This window comes from Dreissena polymorpha, chromosome 12 (genome assembly GCF_020536995.1).
Source record: "Dreissena polymorpha isolate Duluth1 chromosome 12, UMN_Dpol_1.0, whole genome shotgun sequence".
Lineage (NCBI taxonomy): Eukaryota > Metazoa > Mollusca > Bivalvia > Myida > Dreissenidae > Dreissena > Dreissena polymorpha.
The window spans coordinates 57,314,348-57,331,664 of NC_068366.1; the positions used below are offsets into that span (position 1 = coordinate 57,314,348).

General features: G+C 33.5%; 1 protein-coding gene across 1 annotated transcript; it reads right to left on the reverse strand.

Moving 5' to 3' along the window:
* Window positions 1-1,998: 1,998 nt before the first annotated feature.
* LOC127853737 (uncharacterized) lies at window positions 1,999-13,889 on the reverse strand. The gene is made up of 11 exons (XM_052388475.1): window positions 13,795-13,889; window positions 12,390-12,452; window positions 11,792-11,980; window positions 10,375-10,473; window positions 9,385-9,597; window positions 6,203-6,316; window positions 5,958-5,985; window positions 5,772-5,806; window positions 5,427-5,512; window positions 4,452-4,773; window positions 1,999-3,689 (listed from the first exon to the last, which is right to left on the reverse strand). The coding sequence occupies exons 1-10, from the start codon at window positions 13,880-13,882 to the stop codon at window positions 4,525-4,527; spliced, it is 1,164 nt and encodes a 387-aa protein (XP_052244435.1). The 5' UTR covers window positions 13,883-13,889; the 3' UTR covers window positions 1,999-3,689; window positions 4,452-4,524.
* Window positions 13,890-17,317: the final 3,428 nt, after the last annotated feature.

The following is a 17,317-nucleotide window of genomic DNA, read 5'->3' on the forward strand; positions in this document are numbered from 1 at the left end:
ATCATCTGGGATATTAAAAAATGTGCAATCAAATTTTAACCAAATAATTGTATCATAATGATTTTTTACAATTGTAATGCCACCAGCTAATTCTTCTTTAATAAAGACAACAATACCACCACTATTTCTACGAGCTTTTCGATGTTGAAATTTTCTAAAAAAGTTAAAAGACAAATAACCGCTCAAATCGATATTACTAGAACTACTCGTCCAGGATTCAAACAAAAAACCTGCATCATAAGAACTCAAAGTATTTACAAAGTTGGAAGATATTTTTTTATTCTCCGTGAGACCGTTGACGTTCCACGACAGGATTGACACTTCACCACCGCCGTGATCCTACGCGCGCACAGGAGTGCCGTCTACGTAAAGCGTATCGTAGGCTAGGTATGCCCGTTTACCTAGCCGCATCGCCTCCTTCATTTTCCCCACCAACTGACGCCGTTTCGACATTACTTCAGGGGGGGAATTGTTCAAAGACGCTGTACGCTGTACCGTCAAGTTCCTTCCACCTTTTCCGAACCATTTCCCGGTCTTTAAAAAACGTAAACTTGGCGACAGTGTTTCTTACTTTGCCATGTATCGGCATTCCTGGGGATCGATGCACTCTTTCAAACTTGATAGAGGATGCTACTTCTTTAGTAAGTTTAAACGCACTCACTAAATGTTGACACAGCTTCGCTTCCGTTGTTTCCGGCGTCTCATTACCGTTTTCATTGGACTCCGGAACGGACGTAAATACCAAGTTGTTGCGCATAGATTGCGATTTTAGGTAGCTTACGTTGTCCCGCAGTGTATCACGCTCCTTCTCCAGTTCATGTACCCTCTCCGCTAACTCCGCAGCATGAATGTAAATTTGGACGTAAACATGCCTATGTGGTAGATTACTTAATATAAAGTCAGTGTTTATTAATATTTTTATCGTTTGCTCTTTGTGTTGGAAAAATACTTTTAATTGTTACTGTGACGACGGGCTTGCATTAATGGAAGTTAAGGGGTAATTTGCTCTCAATATGAGTTTCTGTTCTTCAAAAACTTTCTTAGCAGTGCGACAACTTCAAAAATAATTTTGCTTTAGTAATTCTTCCGAAATTCCGAAACGCTATACAGATTAAACAACCCGTATTCCACATTAAATAAATTCCCATGTTTACCAAACCACCTTTAAAGGTGCCTTTTCACAGATTTTGGCATTTTTTAACTTATTCATTAAATGCTTTATATCGATAAATGTAAACATTGGATCGTAAAAGCTCCAGTAAAAAATCAAGAATAAAATTAAAAAAAGGAAAAGAACATTGCCCGGACCAGGTTTCGAACCAGTGACCCCTGGAGTCCTGCCAGAGTCCTGAAGTAAAAACGCTTTAGCCAACTGAGCTATTCCGCCGAGTACACTTGGTAGACGTATTTTATACCTTATATAAGCAATCTTCGTAGTTTCACAAAACTTAACGACAAAAACAGAACTCTCCAAATTATTCAATCGTTTCGCGTTGCAACGCTTTATAATTTTTAGGTTTTAAAATCGTCAAATGATGCATATAATGGCTATATTAGACCATGGTAAATGTTCAGTATTACTGTTTCCTCACAAATATCATAACTAAAACGAAAATTTGCGAATCTGAAACAACTTTTTTCAATTTTGTCAATTTACCAAAGCGTGAAAAGATCCCTTTAATATACAGGTGTAAAGCCAATGTTAAAATTTGTTGATGAAACTACTGGCTTTCGACCAGTGCAATTATCCAAACATTAGATAAATTAAGTAGTATAGGGACTTAACTAGATCTTTGTTGCAAATTTAATTTTGCCAAATCTAGACAACATAAAGAATGGCATTAAAAATACACAAAACTTGTGACTTATAAAACAATGAATAAAATGGTTATTGTCAACTAATCAATGGATACAAGAAATAATACCTGTACATTGATATTAAGCTGTTACAATAATACAAATTAAAAAAAAATAAAACAATAATGCAATCAACCCACTCATTGTGTATATATTGTGCTATTGCAGTATTATTTAGTTTAAACATATTTATTTTAGCTCGATTGCATCGAAAGCCTCAGGCTTATTGAAACACTCCCCAGTCCATTTCCGATGCCTAGAACCACTTGGTTAGGGGAAAATCTCAAGAACGCTCCCACAGTGGGGATCGAACCCATGATCACCCGGTCACTCGCTAGGCAGACACCTTATTAATTACACCACGACGACCTACGTGTCTTTTCATTCATTATCATAAGTAACATTTTTTCATTGTGGGAATCTGTGAACAACTAATACGGAAAGTATTCAAATAATCTTTTAAGGTCTTAAAGGTTTAAATTGTATTTTTTCAAAATAAATAGGAAACAATCTAATTTGCAACTGCAAGTGAAAAAAGTAATAGTATTTAACAAACAAAAACTAACAAAATAAACGAACTGTTGCATTAAAATGTACCATACTACAATCTACTTACAATTAGGATGGTTTACTTATCTTATGGAGCTTCAATTTAAGAAGAAGAAATACAATATCGTTGACGTGTGTCTGAAATATGATCCTTACCTATTATTCTTTCACAATGTTTCACGAATAAATGAAAAACGGTTCTGAATACTTAATATCAATGACGTACTGGCATTGTTTTGAAACATAAACTTTGGTTAAAAATAGTCTTAAGATTCAAACTTTATTTTAGTTTTTTAGTAAGCGAAAATACAAGCCAAAGTTTATATGCATGGAGAAATACTGCCTTTCCCCCTTTTTTAGGCACTACATTATATGGTCTTAGTCCAATCTTCAAATGATCATAATATGAACTAAGTATAAACGTTTCATTTGTTGTACAAAAAAGATCAAAGATAGATATTATGTGAGGAAAAAAGGCAATATATATCCATGCTTTTAATATACATATAACACATACATTATATGACCGGCTAATAATGATTAATACACGTTATATATCACATATATTAATGATATAAATATTTCATGATACAAAAATATGAGAGTTTAAAGGTAAAGTGAATACATAATATGGCATTTTCGTACTATGCCTGTTTCAAAAGTTTCATTTTAATTTACGTTATTATTATTGTTTAAGGAGAATCATTGCGAGTAAAATACAATACAGAAAATCAGTACGGGAAAATATAAAAGCATATAAATATGTTGAATATTTACAAAACACGTACACGGTTTTTAATATGTACAATTATGAATTTTAGTAGATGATAAACAAGAAAAAAAGAACAATAACAACAAATAGACATTTACAATTGTGAAGATTTGTAAAGCTCTACATTTTTTTAATATCAGTATTTACGAATATTATTATACGGTACAAGTGTTTCAAATTTACATTATTGACCTATTTACATAGTAATTACGCACAATGCGTTTAAACATTTTTAATAATTGTTGTTTACCTTGTTACGAAATTAAGTTCTAAGCACACTATGTTCATGTCCATGTTTGTTCCAATATTTGTATTAAATTTTACGTCAGCGTAGGTGTTGTGTAGCCTTATTCTCATAACTATTAACATGCGGTATCGTTTGGTCAATAACTAAGTGTCGAATTTCCAAGCTTTTGGGGAATTTTAAGAGGATGGTTCGCCGTCGTGGGGAGTGAGCTGCAATGGATTCAATCCTGGAAAGTTTGATCTTTAAAGCGGAGTTCGTTCCAACCTAACACGAAAAAACAACGTTATGTTGATAGAGAACCAGCAATGAAAATATGTCATGTGGCTATTATTATGCAGATACATGAGTACATATTAGTAGTGCATCATATTTGAAACGAAACATTAGATCGTGGCATGCGATGAAACAACTAAATGTAACGAGCTCAATATATGTTACACACGTCATTCTGTTCTACATAAACGTTTGGAAAGAATAAAGATATAGAATAGGCTTGTACAAAAAAGTTTGCATGTACCATTAATTAATTTTTATAAGATAAAGTAAATATAATTGATTACCATTTAAACATAAATGGTTCAATTTGATGGTAGAAAGAAGTCGCATATAATAAAAATGTAAACACCAAGTCTCAAATAAAATGTATACGCAGTGTTAAAGCGTTCACAATATGTAGTCATTTCATTATTGAGGAGTGAAATATAGAAATTGACTATTCCGATGCGGTTTCTATCAGTGACAGAACTATCAGAACCCAACAGTGACGCTTAAACAACTGAGCTATCTGAGCTGCTGGTTCCACGCACACTATATTTAATACGTCCGGGATGTTATACTATAGTTACAAACTTTTTGAACGCGTTTAAGAAAATATTGTTTAGAATTAAATTGCCTTATCACATATTTTGATATTTTCGAACATAAGCTTAATTTGGTGTTTAGAAATTCAACATCTTATTCCTATATAGGTCAAGCTTAAACCAAAACATATCCATGCCTTTTTCAAAGCCTTGATTAAATATGTACCTTATTTAACAACAAAATAATACACTTTGGCTTCGGAATCGGTACCGTAATTTTCTGACGCTTCGACATCATCTTAATTTGTGTTCGCTGGATCGTTATTTTTCGGTTCGTCGTATTTGTTTTCTGGTCGTTCGGTCATTTCAAACGTTTCCTCAACTGGAACGTCACTCTCAGCTATTCGGCCATTTACATAAGACGTTTCTGTTGACATGACGCTGGATCCCATCACGTCACTCTCAGCTATTCGATCATTTACATAAGACATTTCTGTTGACACGAAGCTGGGTCCCACCAAGGCAGTGTACAGATGCTTTTCTGTCATCTGCGGATTAATTTAAAGGATGATCGGAATATTCAAACTCTAGAGGCACCACTAGAGCAAACATTTTGTTCACCCACTAGGCGTTATTCATGGCGAATTATCATTTGTTTGTACACCACATAACAGTAACAAATACAAAACGCAAGACATACATTTATTTTAACTTGGTACGATGCCATTGCCACAGCAATTGAATCAGTTGAGATTGAAAACCGGTTACAAATTATACAGATCTCCAACGAAGTTACACCTGTATGTTTGTAAGTTTAAAATTGATTGTTTTTCAAGTTGTTTTAAAATATTGCTTTAGCTGTAATATTATGATCTAAACATACGTTAATCGAGAACCGTGATAAGATGGAACACTGCTTTGAATCACGAGCGAATACAGTTATCATTACTAGGGTCAAACCCGGGTAACGGGCGGTATATTTTTTAATCTTTTTAGTTATACTATATATTTGTCAATAAAATAAAGATCAGATCAACTTGTGGTGACAAGTTCTGTCTTTCGAAGTCAAAAATCAACTTCAGTTATGCGTGACATTTGCAGTTCAAATATTGAACCAGAAAAGTACTGAACTAAACTGTGATTGTACCATAGGTACATCCTTACATATCAAAGCCAGCAAATTAGAAGCATCTCAACAAACCTGGAGTGAGGTGTACGGTGTTGCCTCACGCTCTGTTATATCGTCGGAAATGACATCAACATGGACGCTGTTGTCGTCATGACCTTCTGCAAATAGGTAAAATAAATCACAATAATTTAGTATGCCTTACAATTGTAACAACACTTAATACGTCTTAATACGCGTTGTTTATTTAAAAACAGTGTGAATACAGTTGGATTTATTACGTTTTTGTAAGCGAATAAACTGCAAATAACTGCAAAATACAGAGAAAAAAAAGTTCTTGCATTATTTATTAAAGACATGGCGTCTTTTTCACCGTTTACAACATAAAGAGTTTATATGGAATTATATAAAAGAACTTACCCTGCATAACACTCGATGGCTGTGAAAGTTCGATCCTGAAACGAAACAGTATGTAATGATCTGCACATTGATATTAATAACGTTGATTTCAATTCAATTAAACCATGTTATTGTCAGACATATTAAATCACAATAAATATTACCAACTTGGAATATTAATAAAACGTATAATATGCATATTCTTACTGTTGAAAGGTAGTTCGATTGTTGTTTCCTGTATTTGGAGTAAAAACGTAAGTGTCGTTACAAAACCAAACAAAATGGCATACATATTGTTTGAAAAACATTAAATATATTAATTATAAGGACTTCTTTATATGAAAAAGTCTCCTTGTAAAATACAATAATTTGGTCAATATAGTAATATGTTTTGACAACATGCTTATATCATAAATTTTTCTGCATATGAACAAGTATGAAATGTTGCTAACCTTGTTTCCTCTTTACACACAAACAAGCGATGATGACTATTATTACAAGCATAGATAAGCCAAACGCTCTTGCTAGCCATGTAAAAATGGATGATGTCTTCGCATCTTCTTCGGCTATAAAATAAATTATTCAACGTAATGGATATCACAATATCAAATACCTTCTTACATATGTGTTATTTATTGCAAAACGAATAGTATTATGAAAGACAAACCAGTTATTCCTCTTGTACTGGGAGTACATTCATCTATATGCTACATATTTGTAACATATTATGTAACAATTTACTATAGTGTCAATACCACAATTACGTAATACATGTATATTAATAATATACGCTCCAATTAGAAATTCCGGTTGACAGGAACATGCTTTAATATTGAAAATAATTGTTGATTATTGTGTCTGCTTTCTATCAAACACGTGTGGGCTGAAACCTGGCAAAGCCCGATGAGTCATATGGTAAAAATGTGGTTCATTTGCAGAAGAATTGCAACAAAAATCTATTAAAATAATCGGCAAATCGTAGGATAAAATATTTTAATATAGACGTATGAAGCAACATAAAATCCTCATCTATAAAACAACAAGGCCAATAATATAGATATCCATCTTTGCTTGGTGTTGTATATTCGAAGTTTTCACTGTGTCTATAAGGAACAATTATGCCCAATGTGGGGCCAACTTTTAAACCCAGACGTTTGAACAAAATTGGTAGATAACTATTTTTTGAATCTACCTCTTCTTTTGGCCCGTGTCGATTTAGAGAAATTAATGTTTAATGTTATGTAGTTTATTTTTTATTTTTTTTATTAATCATGTGACTCCTGAGGCTTGACAATTTTTGGTCCAAGGGATATTATATGAACAAACTTAGGAGTTAAAAACCATATCGTAAAACACGGAAAATTTACAGCCCATGTTATATGTGGTAGTAACCAGAGAGTAACAAAAGGATCATTTAATGTTATGGTTTGTTAAAATCTGTTAGCGGTTCACGAGGCGGAAGCCTTAGAACAAACTTTCACGGACGCACGCAAGCATTCACGCACGGACTGACGAACTGACGGACGACGAATATCACGGTACAGTAAATGCTTCCCAAGAGCACTTTGTGCTCAAATGAGCCAAACACTTAGTAGAGGAACACTGTATGATATTAAACGCCAAATATTACACCTCTTGGCCTTTTTTCAAGACGATTTTTCATTTACAATATAAATGACTCTGGGGATAGTCAGTTTTGACCAAAGTGGCACGATTCGAAAATTCAGTGTAAGGTACAATAAGACGATGTATCACACCAAAATAATGCAACCCTGACCATTGAGAGATTCTTAAGGTTATTATATACAAGCCTATACAAATCACGTGATCACTGCGGGCGGAATGGGCAGTTTAATCCTAGGGCCATGATATGAACAACCTCTGTAAAGGAACTATGTTTTATGTTGCGTACCAAATATCATAGGTATACGTCACGTGGTTTCAGAGAAAAACATTTTTTGAGTTATTTACCAAACATTGCTTTAAAAAAACATGTGACCTACGATGTCTGGTAAGATTTTACCCCAAGGCATGCTTTCAACAAACTTTATAGAGAACTACTATAACATGCTAAACATCAAATACTTTACACCTGATCCTTGCGGTTTAAAGAAGAAGATATTCAAGTTGTGTTCTTTATACATCGTTTTAAATAAGGTGACCTCTTAGGCGTGTCCAGTTGAGACCCAACACATTTTTAACAGAAACACTTTACAATTTTCACAAAATATTACTTTATCCTGACCCTTGTTTTGTTTAAGTAATAACCCAAATGAGTAACCACAAATAATGTGACCTTTGGAGTGTGGTCAGTTTTGCACCAAATGGGAATTAATTTGAACAATCGTTTACCTTAAAATTACGACGATATTACAAATGAAATAGTAACCTTATTCCTTGTGGTTTCAGAATAAAATATGTTTAATATATGTATTTACTTAAGAAATTACTTTGCATCGAGTGACCATTTGGACGTGGCGAACGTGTAGCAATATGAACAGACTTAATACGGGACATCCATCTGATGTTTCATAAAAAGAATATAAAGGCTCGTGGATTTATTGTTTTCGGGAAAAACTATTTTGACCTTATTTATTACCTAAGTTTATATAAATCAGATGATCCCTGGTGCGTGGTAAGTTTTGACCCAAAGAGCAGGATATCAAAGATAATAGAAGGCCACCAACGATGTTGAACACCAAATACTAAACTCGTGATTCTTGCGGTTTTAGTGGCAATTGTGAAAGTTATTTACTTCGTCCGTCTATATAAATCATTTGACATCCGGGACGTGGCCAGTTTAAATCCTTGCGGCATGATTTGAACAATTGTTGCAGAGTACCACTGTATCGTGTCACAAAACAAATATTAATCCTGTGAGATTCAGGATTTCATTGGGTAATAATTTATAGTTTCATTTACCTTATTAGTCTATGTAAATCAAGTATCCCCGCGAGTAAGGAAAATTATACACCCCATGGGCGTGATTTGAACAAATATTTGTAAAGGAGCAACAGAAGATGTTAACAATAAATTTTTATTAAGTTTACCCAAACTGATATTTTTTAAGTTTATCCAATATAACCAATATTTTGAGCTCCAGCGTCCCTTATTTGCAACGGACCGTAGCGATTTAAAATAAATTAAAGAAGATCACCAGAGGATCGTTCCTGTGAAGTTTTGTTCAAATCTGCCAATCTGTTTAGGAGCAGAAATCGTTGGAAGAAATAATAAAACGACGAACGCATGCACTCACGCACTGACGGACGACGGATTACTTGATCCTAAAATCTAACCACAAGCACTTGACGAGCTAACGAAAGCATGCAACGGTGCATTATAGGACATATTATGCATACTATTTCATTAAATATTGACATTGTATACATGCACATCATTTATATGCTTACTAAGTGTACACGGCATATAATTTAAATGACTTGTCAATGTAATCATCGGACGTTTTACCAAAAGCAATCAAAATAAAAAAATATTCTTAATTGCTTTTGGTTCTTATTTTCTGAGATTTTTTTAATGCATTGATTCATTAATTATGTAACTTGTTATTGTGGGAAGGGGTTAGTTTTGGGGAAGGGGTTTGTATTCCTAAATCCACACACATTGAGCTACTTACTTTTAGAGTCGCGGGTGGAATTGTTCAAATCAAACGGGGTGTTTGCTGCACTTGTGGTTAAATCAACTCCACCGTTAGTTTCCGACATACCTAGTGACGTCACAAACTCTGAGGCAGCCGCTGATGATGTCTGGGGTGTGCTAGATGACGTCGAATAGTAGTTTTGCATCCACGACTCTTGTCCGATGTAAGCTATAGCGTCGTGAACAGTTGCTGAAGGGGTGAACGAACAATTTAAGCATGCTGAACATTTTTCGATAGACTAAAACCTAAAGTGTAGTTTACATCGTAAAAATAGGGAAGGTTTAGGTACCAAACGTTTGTGTCGTTAACAATGTCATTATACACGAGTTGTTTCTAATTTTGATAAGTATGATTTATGACAGAAATCTTCAAAATATGTAAGCAATAATCTTTCTTCATGTGGGCAAATAATTAAGCAGTTCTATCAAGGAAGCAAAATGATCGAAAAATCAACATGGAATTAAAAAAAACGTTCCGAGAAATCACGCAAACAGATCATAATTTCTTAGTGGAAACAAACAAATCTTGTACGCCTTACAATAAAGTTATCATTATACAAGTTTACAATAAACGAAAAAAAAATCGCAATATAGCACATTAAGGCATTGACCATACCTGTTGCAATAGAGTCATTTAATTTAGGAACCAAAAACAAATGAAATTAAAGTCTAGAGATCGTTGTTCATAACAACACATTTTTATCTAATGTACGACTATTAATTTCTGCGCTTTACTATCTTTAAATCCTATAATTTCTACCTTCATCATAATCATTATCATTACAAGCATGATGATGATTAAAAAATATATATAATAATAATAAAATAATAAACACCATTAATCATTGACTCATGTGCATCACCATTGCCAAAATCATAGTCTCATAACGAATACCACAACTTTAAACCGGCGTGTATCAGCCGAATAATAAAGATCAATATATCATAATTAGTTATTTCTTTTTACCATTTACACAGATGGATAGATATTTGTTGGTACAGTTGTCTTTTCCCCAAACTTTGTTTTTTCCTTTGAGCACCAAACAATGCACAGTCAGGTCTTCCGCTAGCAATAACAAAAGAATGCAATCAACGATAAAATGAGAAGTGTTTTATAGCAATAACTATTATGTAGCAAGTAGTTGAATTGTTTCTCGGGGATCATCTTTTTTGCAAGCATACCTTAAAATGAACTATCTACATATTGGAAAGAATGCAATTAAAATAAAATAATAATATTGATTGTAATAAGAAATAATTAATTATATACAAACAAGCGAAATAACACTAATGACTACAAACACAGTTAATAATATCGTTGTTATTATGGATAATCATCGACCGTTATCACAGGTATGTTATAACAAAGATTGATAGTGGAACATAACTGTTTTACTAGTAGAACGTTTGAAAATCAAAGATCTCAGTGGCCGAGGGTTAGCGTGGAATATTTTTCTCCAGAGGTTTGAATCCCGCTTGACGCATACACGTTATTAAATGTTTTCGTGAATAAATGATTATTTTTTGACTATTTCGAATATTTAAGATTTGTTAAAATAATAATAAATATATGTTCAAAAGCGAAATTATGGGACCGAGACACTTTAAATGAATCATTCTGCGGTTAACAGTTTACAATATTTTTTAACAGCACATATTGATGTATTCATTTATGTAAGGACACGATATGCATACAATTTACCACTTTATGAACACATTACATAAAGCTTACTGAAAAGTTAAATGTTTAAAAGCCAAAGAAGCTAAAGATATGTGTAATAAATGTATTCTAATCATCATAATGAAATGTTATCATGATTTGTATTTTCTGTAATTCATTTTTCTCAAAATGATCATGCTACTTATACAATAAATGAAATAACTCAAAGAAAAATAAAACATAACATATATTACGTAGGTGGTTATGGTAATGCAAAGATAAAGCCGAAGAGAACATTTTTGTATCACTGGTATCTCAAAGGTGTGAGATCACGCTACATATTACACTTAGAGTTTAACAAAATACCTCCATATCTTGGCAAGTTACTGAGAAAAAAGTTCTTTCTTTTTCTGCGCGTAATAACACAACTCATTAACATGTGTCCTCTTATGGAATTCTGAACGACTGCTTGTAATTAATGAAGTTTCGTCATATTCCGTGCTTAAGTTTGAATGCAAAAATGATCGCACGATCAAAGACCCAGCGATCACCGACCGATATTAGTCAATCGAAAAGCCGATGGGTTTATTTATTAATTTTACATTTCGGGATTCAAACCATCGACATGCAGCAAAAAGGTGTACTGTGCTCTTAAAACTGAGCTAAACGGACAGGTGGATTATACCCACACAACGTTTGAAAGAAGAATAACAAATATACTTACAGTTTAGAAATGGTCCGACTTTTAGATCTTTTATCCAATACCGCCGCGAAACAGAAAGCGTACTAAACATATGCAGATTAGTGTGGTTCACTAATGGTGAATCCATATGTGATCCATTTGATTGATTCTGACAATATTCGAGTCCTTTCTCAAACGTCATACTTTCGCCTGTATCAACGAACGCTGTGCCTTATACGTGACAGGAAAACAAATGTGACAATTTATTCCGCTAAAACATTATTATTCCGTTATAACGAATTCATAAATCTCAAAAAATGAGTGACCTATAAACAAATTTACTTACATATAGAGCATTATTGTAAATAAAGGCATTAATGTATACATTTGAATTAATACAAAGATCGTATTTAAGCAATACGCGTCTAGGAGCCGCTATTGTTTAAATGTACTGGCACTAGACTATGGGTACTTAAGAAACAAGGCTTTAAAAAGTCAATAACTAAACAATCATATAAAAATTATAATACAAAGTGTTCCCCTGTGTTGCAATAATTATTTGAATACAAGTTATTGTATGCAATGTTATATAATGCTCGACAAACATCTTACTATGCATTGTTATGTAAATATCACTTACTGTTCACACAACGAACATAGGCCAATTGATTTTCCGGCAATTTAGCGATTATGAAGAATCTGTCTGAAACAAAATTTATGATCAGTAGTGTACTAGTTCAAACACGAGTGCAATAATTGAATAATAAGGAGGGGGATTATGCCAAAGGGACCTTTTAAATTATTTGCAAGCATATAACGGAGTCTTTGCATTAAATATTTTTCTCGTATCATCCCAGACTAAAATAAACAAAAGAGCCATAATTAAGCCCTGAGTGCACTGACAACAATGCTGGAAACTTAACAAGGCGATCTACGTTTAACCAAACTTGACCCAGATGCAAACATCACCTTCATATTGTTAGGATAAACATTATAAACAAGTGTCACCAAGGCTGATTCACATGTGAAGCCTTCGAGCGGTAACATGTTTGTTTAAAGATTGGACCTTTATTCATTTACATAGCTGTACAAACTGTTTTCTAAGATTTGACCCTGTGACCGCTTTTTGCAAGCACGTAACGCTGGTTCAAACTCAGCTTAGATATAGTCAAGATAAACATTCTTACCAGGGCGCATTCCGATTGTTTAATAAATGTAGCATCCATAGAGGTGATGACGCTGTTGTTATAAAGTTTTACCCTTTGACCTAGTTTGCAGACAAATTTGAGTAAGATTAAAACATTAACCATATATTGTCTTAAAAACATTTTGACAAAGTTGTATCAAGATTGATCGAATAATGTGGCCCCTATAGTGGTCACGAGCTACTCGTTGACTTCGCACACCACACAGCGCATGGCAACGGACAACGGATATAGGAGGGATCACCTTCATCACTTAATGCTTCGGTGGGGTTTAAATGCAAAATTTAAGTCTAATAAAATACTTGAATATAGAAATTAAAAATAAATAAAAACAATCATCACCAATATGAGGAACATAAGACTGTCTGAAAAATGTGAGTGGATTTTAATGTGGTATTCAACGTTGATTTATGTTTTTACTCTTCAGGCTACAAGAAAGTAAATTGAGGAAGTATGTACAATGTGCTTGCCCTTGCTTCCATGTATGAAAAGTGCACACAGTAAAAAAGATAAATATACTAATACACTTAGAAACAATAATATAATTTCTTGAACATCGACAAATGAATTTATATAATAACTATTTACATAATAAAGCAACGTGTCTTTTTAGTACAAAAACTCGATTCACAAAACAGAGAAATCTTGACATGCCCCTTTATGCATTTCTGAAGATATGTGAACTGCGCATAAAGCGCACACTCCTGCAAATTGTTGGTTGTTTTGTAAGAAATGTAAGTCAAAGGTGATCCTAGAAATGTATATACACATTTTTTAAGGTATAAACATGTATGCTGAATTTTGTTATTGAATCTCAATTTCGTCACGCGTTGTGTATACCTAGGTTCTTGACTCGCACTTCGAAGCCGTTGAGCCAAATGGGATATGGTATGTTAATGCCAGACGTTACATCAAACCACGTACCCATGGACAGACCATTTGTTTACATTTTATGTACCCATCATACACGCGCTGGATAGGTTTGGTTATTAAATCGGCCTCTGAAACATTTAACCAATATAACTTATAGATATAGTAGAAGTAACTCTAGCATGCATTATTCGTTCGTTCGTTCGTCTGTTTATTTTACCCAGAATAAATACGTTTCAGCCTACCTTTTATATTTAAAGGCGCCCTCATTGTTATGTTACACTACACATCCGTCAAACACCAAAAATTCACTTCAAGTTTCCCTGTATTCATCCATGTTCGGAGAACAAAACGCATCATGTTGCCATACACTCAGACACAAAGAATGATCGTTAACGACACAAATTTGTCCTTCCGACATTTCGTCAGAAAAATAATATCATTTTCATATTATGATTTGTTTGCGTCAGCCTTGCCCAATAACTTGTCAAGTTACTTCTTTATTTTTGTTCGTGTGAGTAATATTAGTGGATTTGTCTAATCGTTCTGTATATTTACTAATCCTCCTGTTATGACTGCATATTGAATCAATTTTATGTCATTTTCATTTCATGTCACACCGAAACTTAGAAGTTATTAAACAGAGAAATAAAACAACAGTGGTTGAGTCGTATTTTTGGTGTTGCGTGTTTGTTTGTGCGTTGTGTGTTGTTGTTGTAGCTGATTTTTTGTCGTTGTTTTTGTTGGTTATTTTTGTTGGGGTGGGGGGAAGGGTGAAGCTTATGTTTTTGTTTTTGTTGAATTGTTCAATAATCCGGAACGACAATTGGGTTATTGGAACCATACACATTTCTTTGCTTAAGCCTTGTTACACATACATCTCGAATTAGACTAGTTACCTGACATATCCGCAGTAATTATCCCTCATTAACGACAAACTCACGGTCATATCAGACTGAAAGCGGGCAGATTTTAATCAATCCAAATTTTTAATTTAAATTACATAATTCAATGGTTTGTTTTAATTTGGAATTTAGTTAACATAGCCGCACTAATCATAACAAAGCTCAATTAGAAGCAGTTAACGTACCGACCCAGAACCTTACTACTGCCCTACTTTGAATAACGCGAGTCGGCTGTATTAATGTACCACTGTAAATAGAGTTTGACGAATACTCCCGACGACTTATTTCGATTTTTGTATCGATATCACACTTGGTGATATACAACTAAGCTTCAATGTACACCTATAGCAATATAATCAGTGATTAAACTGTACAATATCTCACTTTAATTTGCATTGTAATGGTATTTACAAATTTACACAAATGTATTGTAACACTTATAATACAAAGCAGATCACATTATAATTTCAAATTAACACACAGGAAACTGTAGAATTGAAACGATTCACGTAGCATCCATAAATTAAGCATATCTAATTAATAACTCTTTAATTATTTTACGAACATAATACAATTGGACGTACCTAAAACCCCAATAATAAAAGCCAGTAGAAATCCTGTATACATGGTTTTACTTTTCGGTCGCAGGTCCGAACTTTGAAACCCCGGGCATATCGTAGACAATGTCAATTCTTCTATCACAAGTTTCTTTTTTACTCCAAAATGTTTGTTAAATACGCTCCTAATATTACATAGTTTCGTAAAGTATTTTCTTTAAATGAACTTTTATCTTCCGTTTATAACGGGATCAATAAACCATATCCGAAACGTTCATTGTTATTGCAGGAATGAAAATGTGCAAAATGCACAAGTACTTTCGCAATATCATTGTTTATCGAGAAAATCAACCATTTTTAATTTAAATTTAAGTCCTCATGTTTTATGACGTAACGTGAGAATTCCACGAGTGTTGTTCTTTTATAAACTAGTTTTTAATTGTTTGTTATACTACAACAAAACAACAAGTAATTAAATATGATTACTTAAGTTTTGTTTATAAGAGACTATTTTATAGAAAAAAACTATAAGAGCGGAAGGTGCCGTCTCTGACTAGCCTGTGTGGACTGCACATACTAATCTAAGACGAAACTTTACACAAAAGCGTTATACCGAGAATTTCCAGAAAGAAGCTTAATTGTCTTAAGAGTGAAACAACAAGAGGTTCAAACAACACAATGGTTCCTACAGAGAGTTTAGTGTAAGAATAAGTGAAGGGTAAACGAACTGTTTGGATCACAGCAATATGAGATTTTATGTTAAGTGTTTGGTTGTATCTGTTGGTCTGTATCGTATAAGGCAAGAAGATGGTAACACTCTGAATATGGCAATTATGGTATTACAGCGAAAGCTTAACCTTAAACAAATATTTACGTAAATCCCGGTTTATCCGAAGCCATGTTGTTCGTGTTTTAAGGTATTTATGTTTATCAGCAGCCATATTCCGTTTTATTTGCCGTTGTTTTATAGGCCAATTAAGTACAGTCGTCGGAGTTCAGATATGTGTTGACCAGCTTTTTGTTACTGAATATTTACATTATTATTTAAGATTTTTTTAATTAGTTTACACCTTTGTTATCTTGATTACGACACAGGCTTTTGCTAACGACACAAGTTTTTGGCTTATTGATTGCTCCCGAGTCAGTTTCCTGGAAAGAGGTTTAAAGAACGCTCCCAGAGTGGGGATTGAACCCGTGACCTCCCGGTGCCTAAGCGGACATTTTATTCACTACGCCTTGTCGACCTTCTTTTCGATTTATCCAAGCCTATCGGCAAATAAACAACGATTTAGAGTTATGATGCATATGGTGTAACCAACGTCCAATACATGTCATTAATGCGAACATACTTGAATTGATATTGGTTCTCTGGAATTCTTGTAGCTTTTTATTGGAATTACGACGGTTATTTGGCTCTATTTTGTTCATGTACAAATACGAATGTATCATGTAAACATGCATAAAATGCTGAGAGCGTTAAAAAAAGATATCGTTTAGCTTGATTATATTTTTAAATGGCGTACGTATTTGTTTTTCTTTGGCTGCTGTTCGTTATTTTTTTTTTCAGTTTAACTGTTTTGTCAATTTCACGCATAGGGGCCCTTCAAATGTCGCCGTGATTTTACATAGTATAATTTCCATTATTAATATTAAAGCGAGTATATGCGATTGTCAACATGTTGTCCTCGCAATATTAAAAAACATGATTTTTTTTTAGGAGGACTGTTATTATTAAAGCTCAATTAACAATATTTGCAATATTTATCAAGCCATTGAGTCTTTCAAATAATAGTGTTTTAAACGAATTTGTATTATTTTTTATCTGGAACAATGTGAATATATGGGTATATGTATAATATACACTTTTTATATACCTGCAATGTTAATTCACGATGATATTGAGTATGCTAATTTGAATAAAACTGGCTTTAAAAACTGGTATGGCCCCCCCTAGCCGACAAACTATAAAGATCTTTTACAAATGACACCCACACAGTTATAAATCAGGCAGCAAAAACAATCAATGTATGG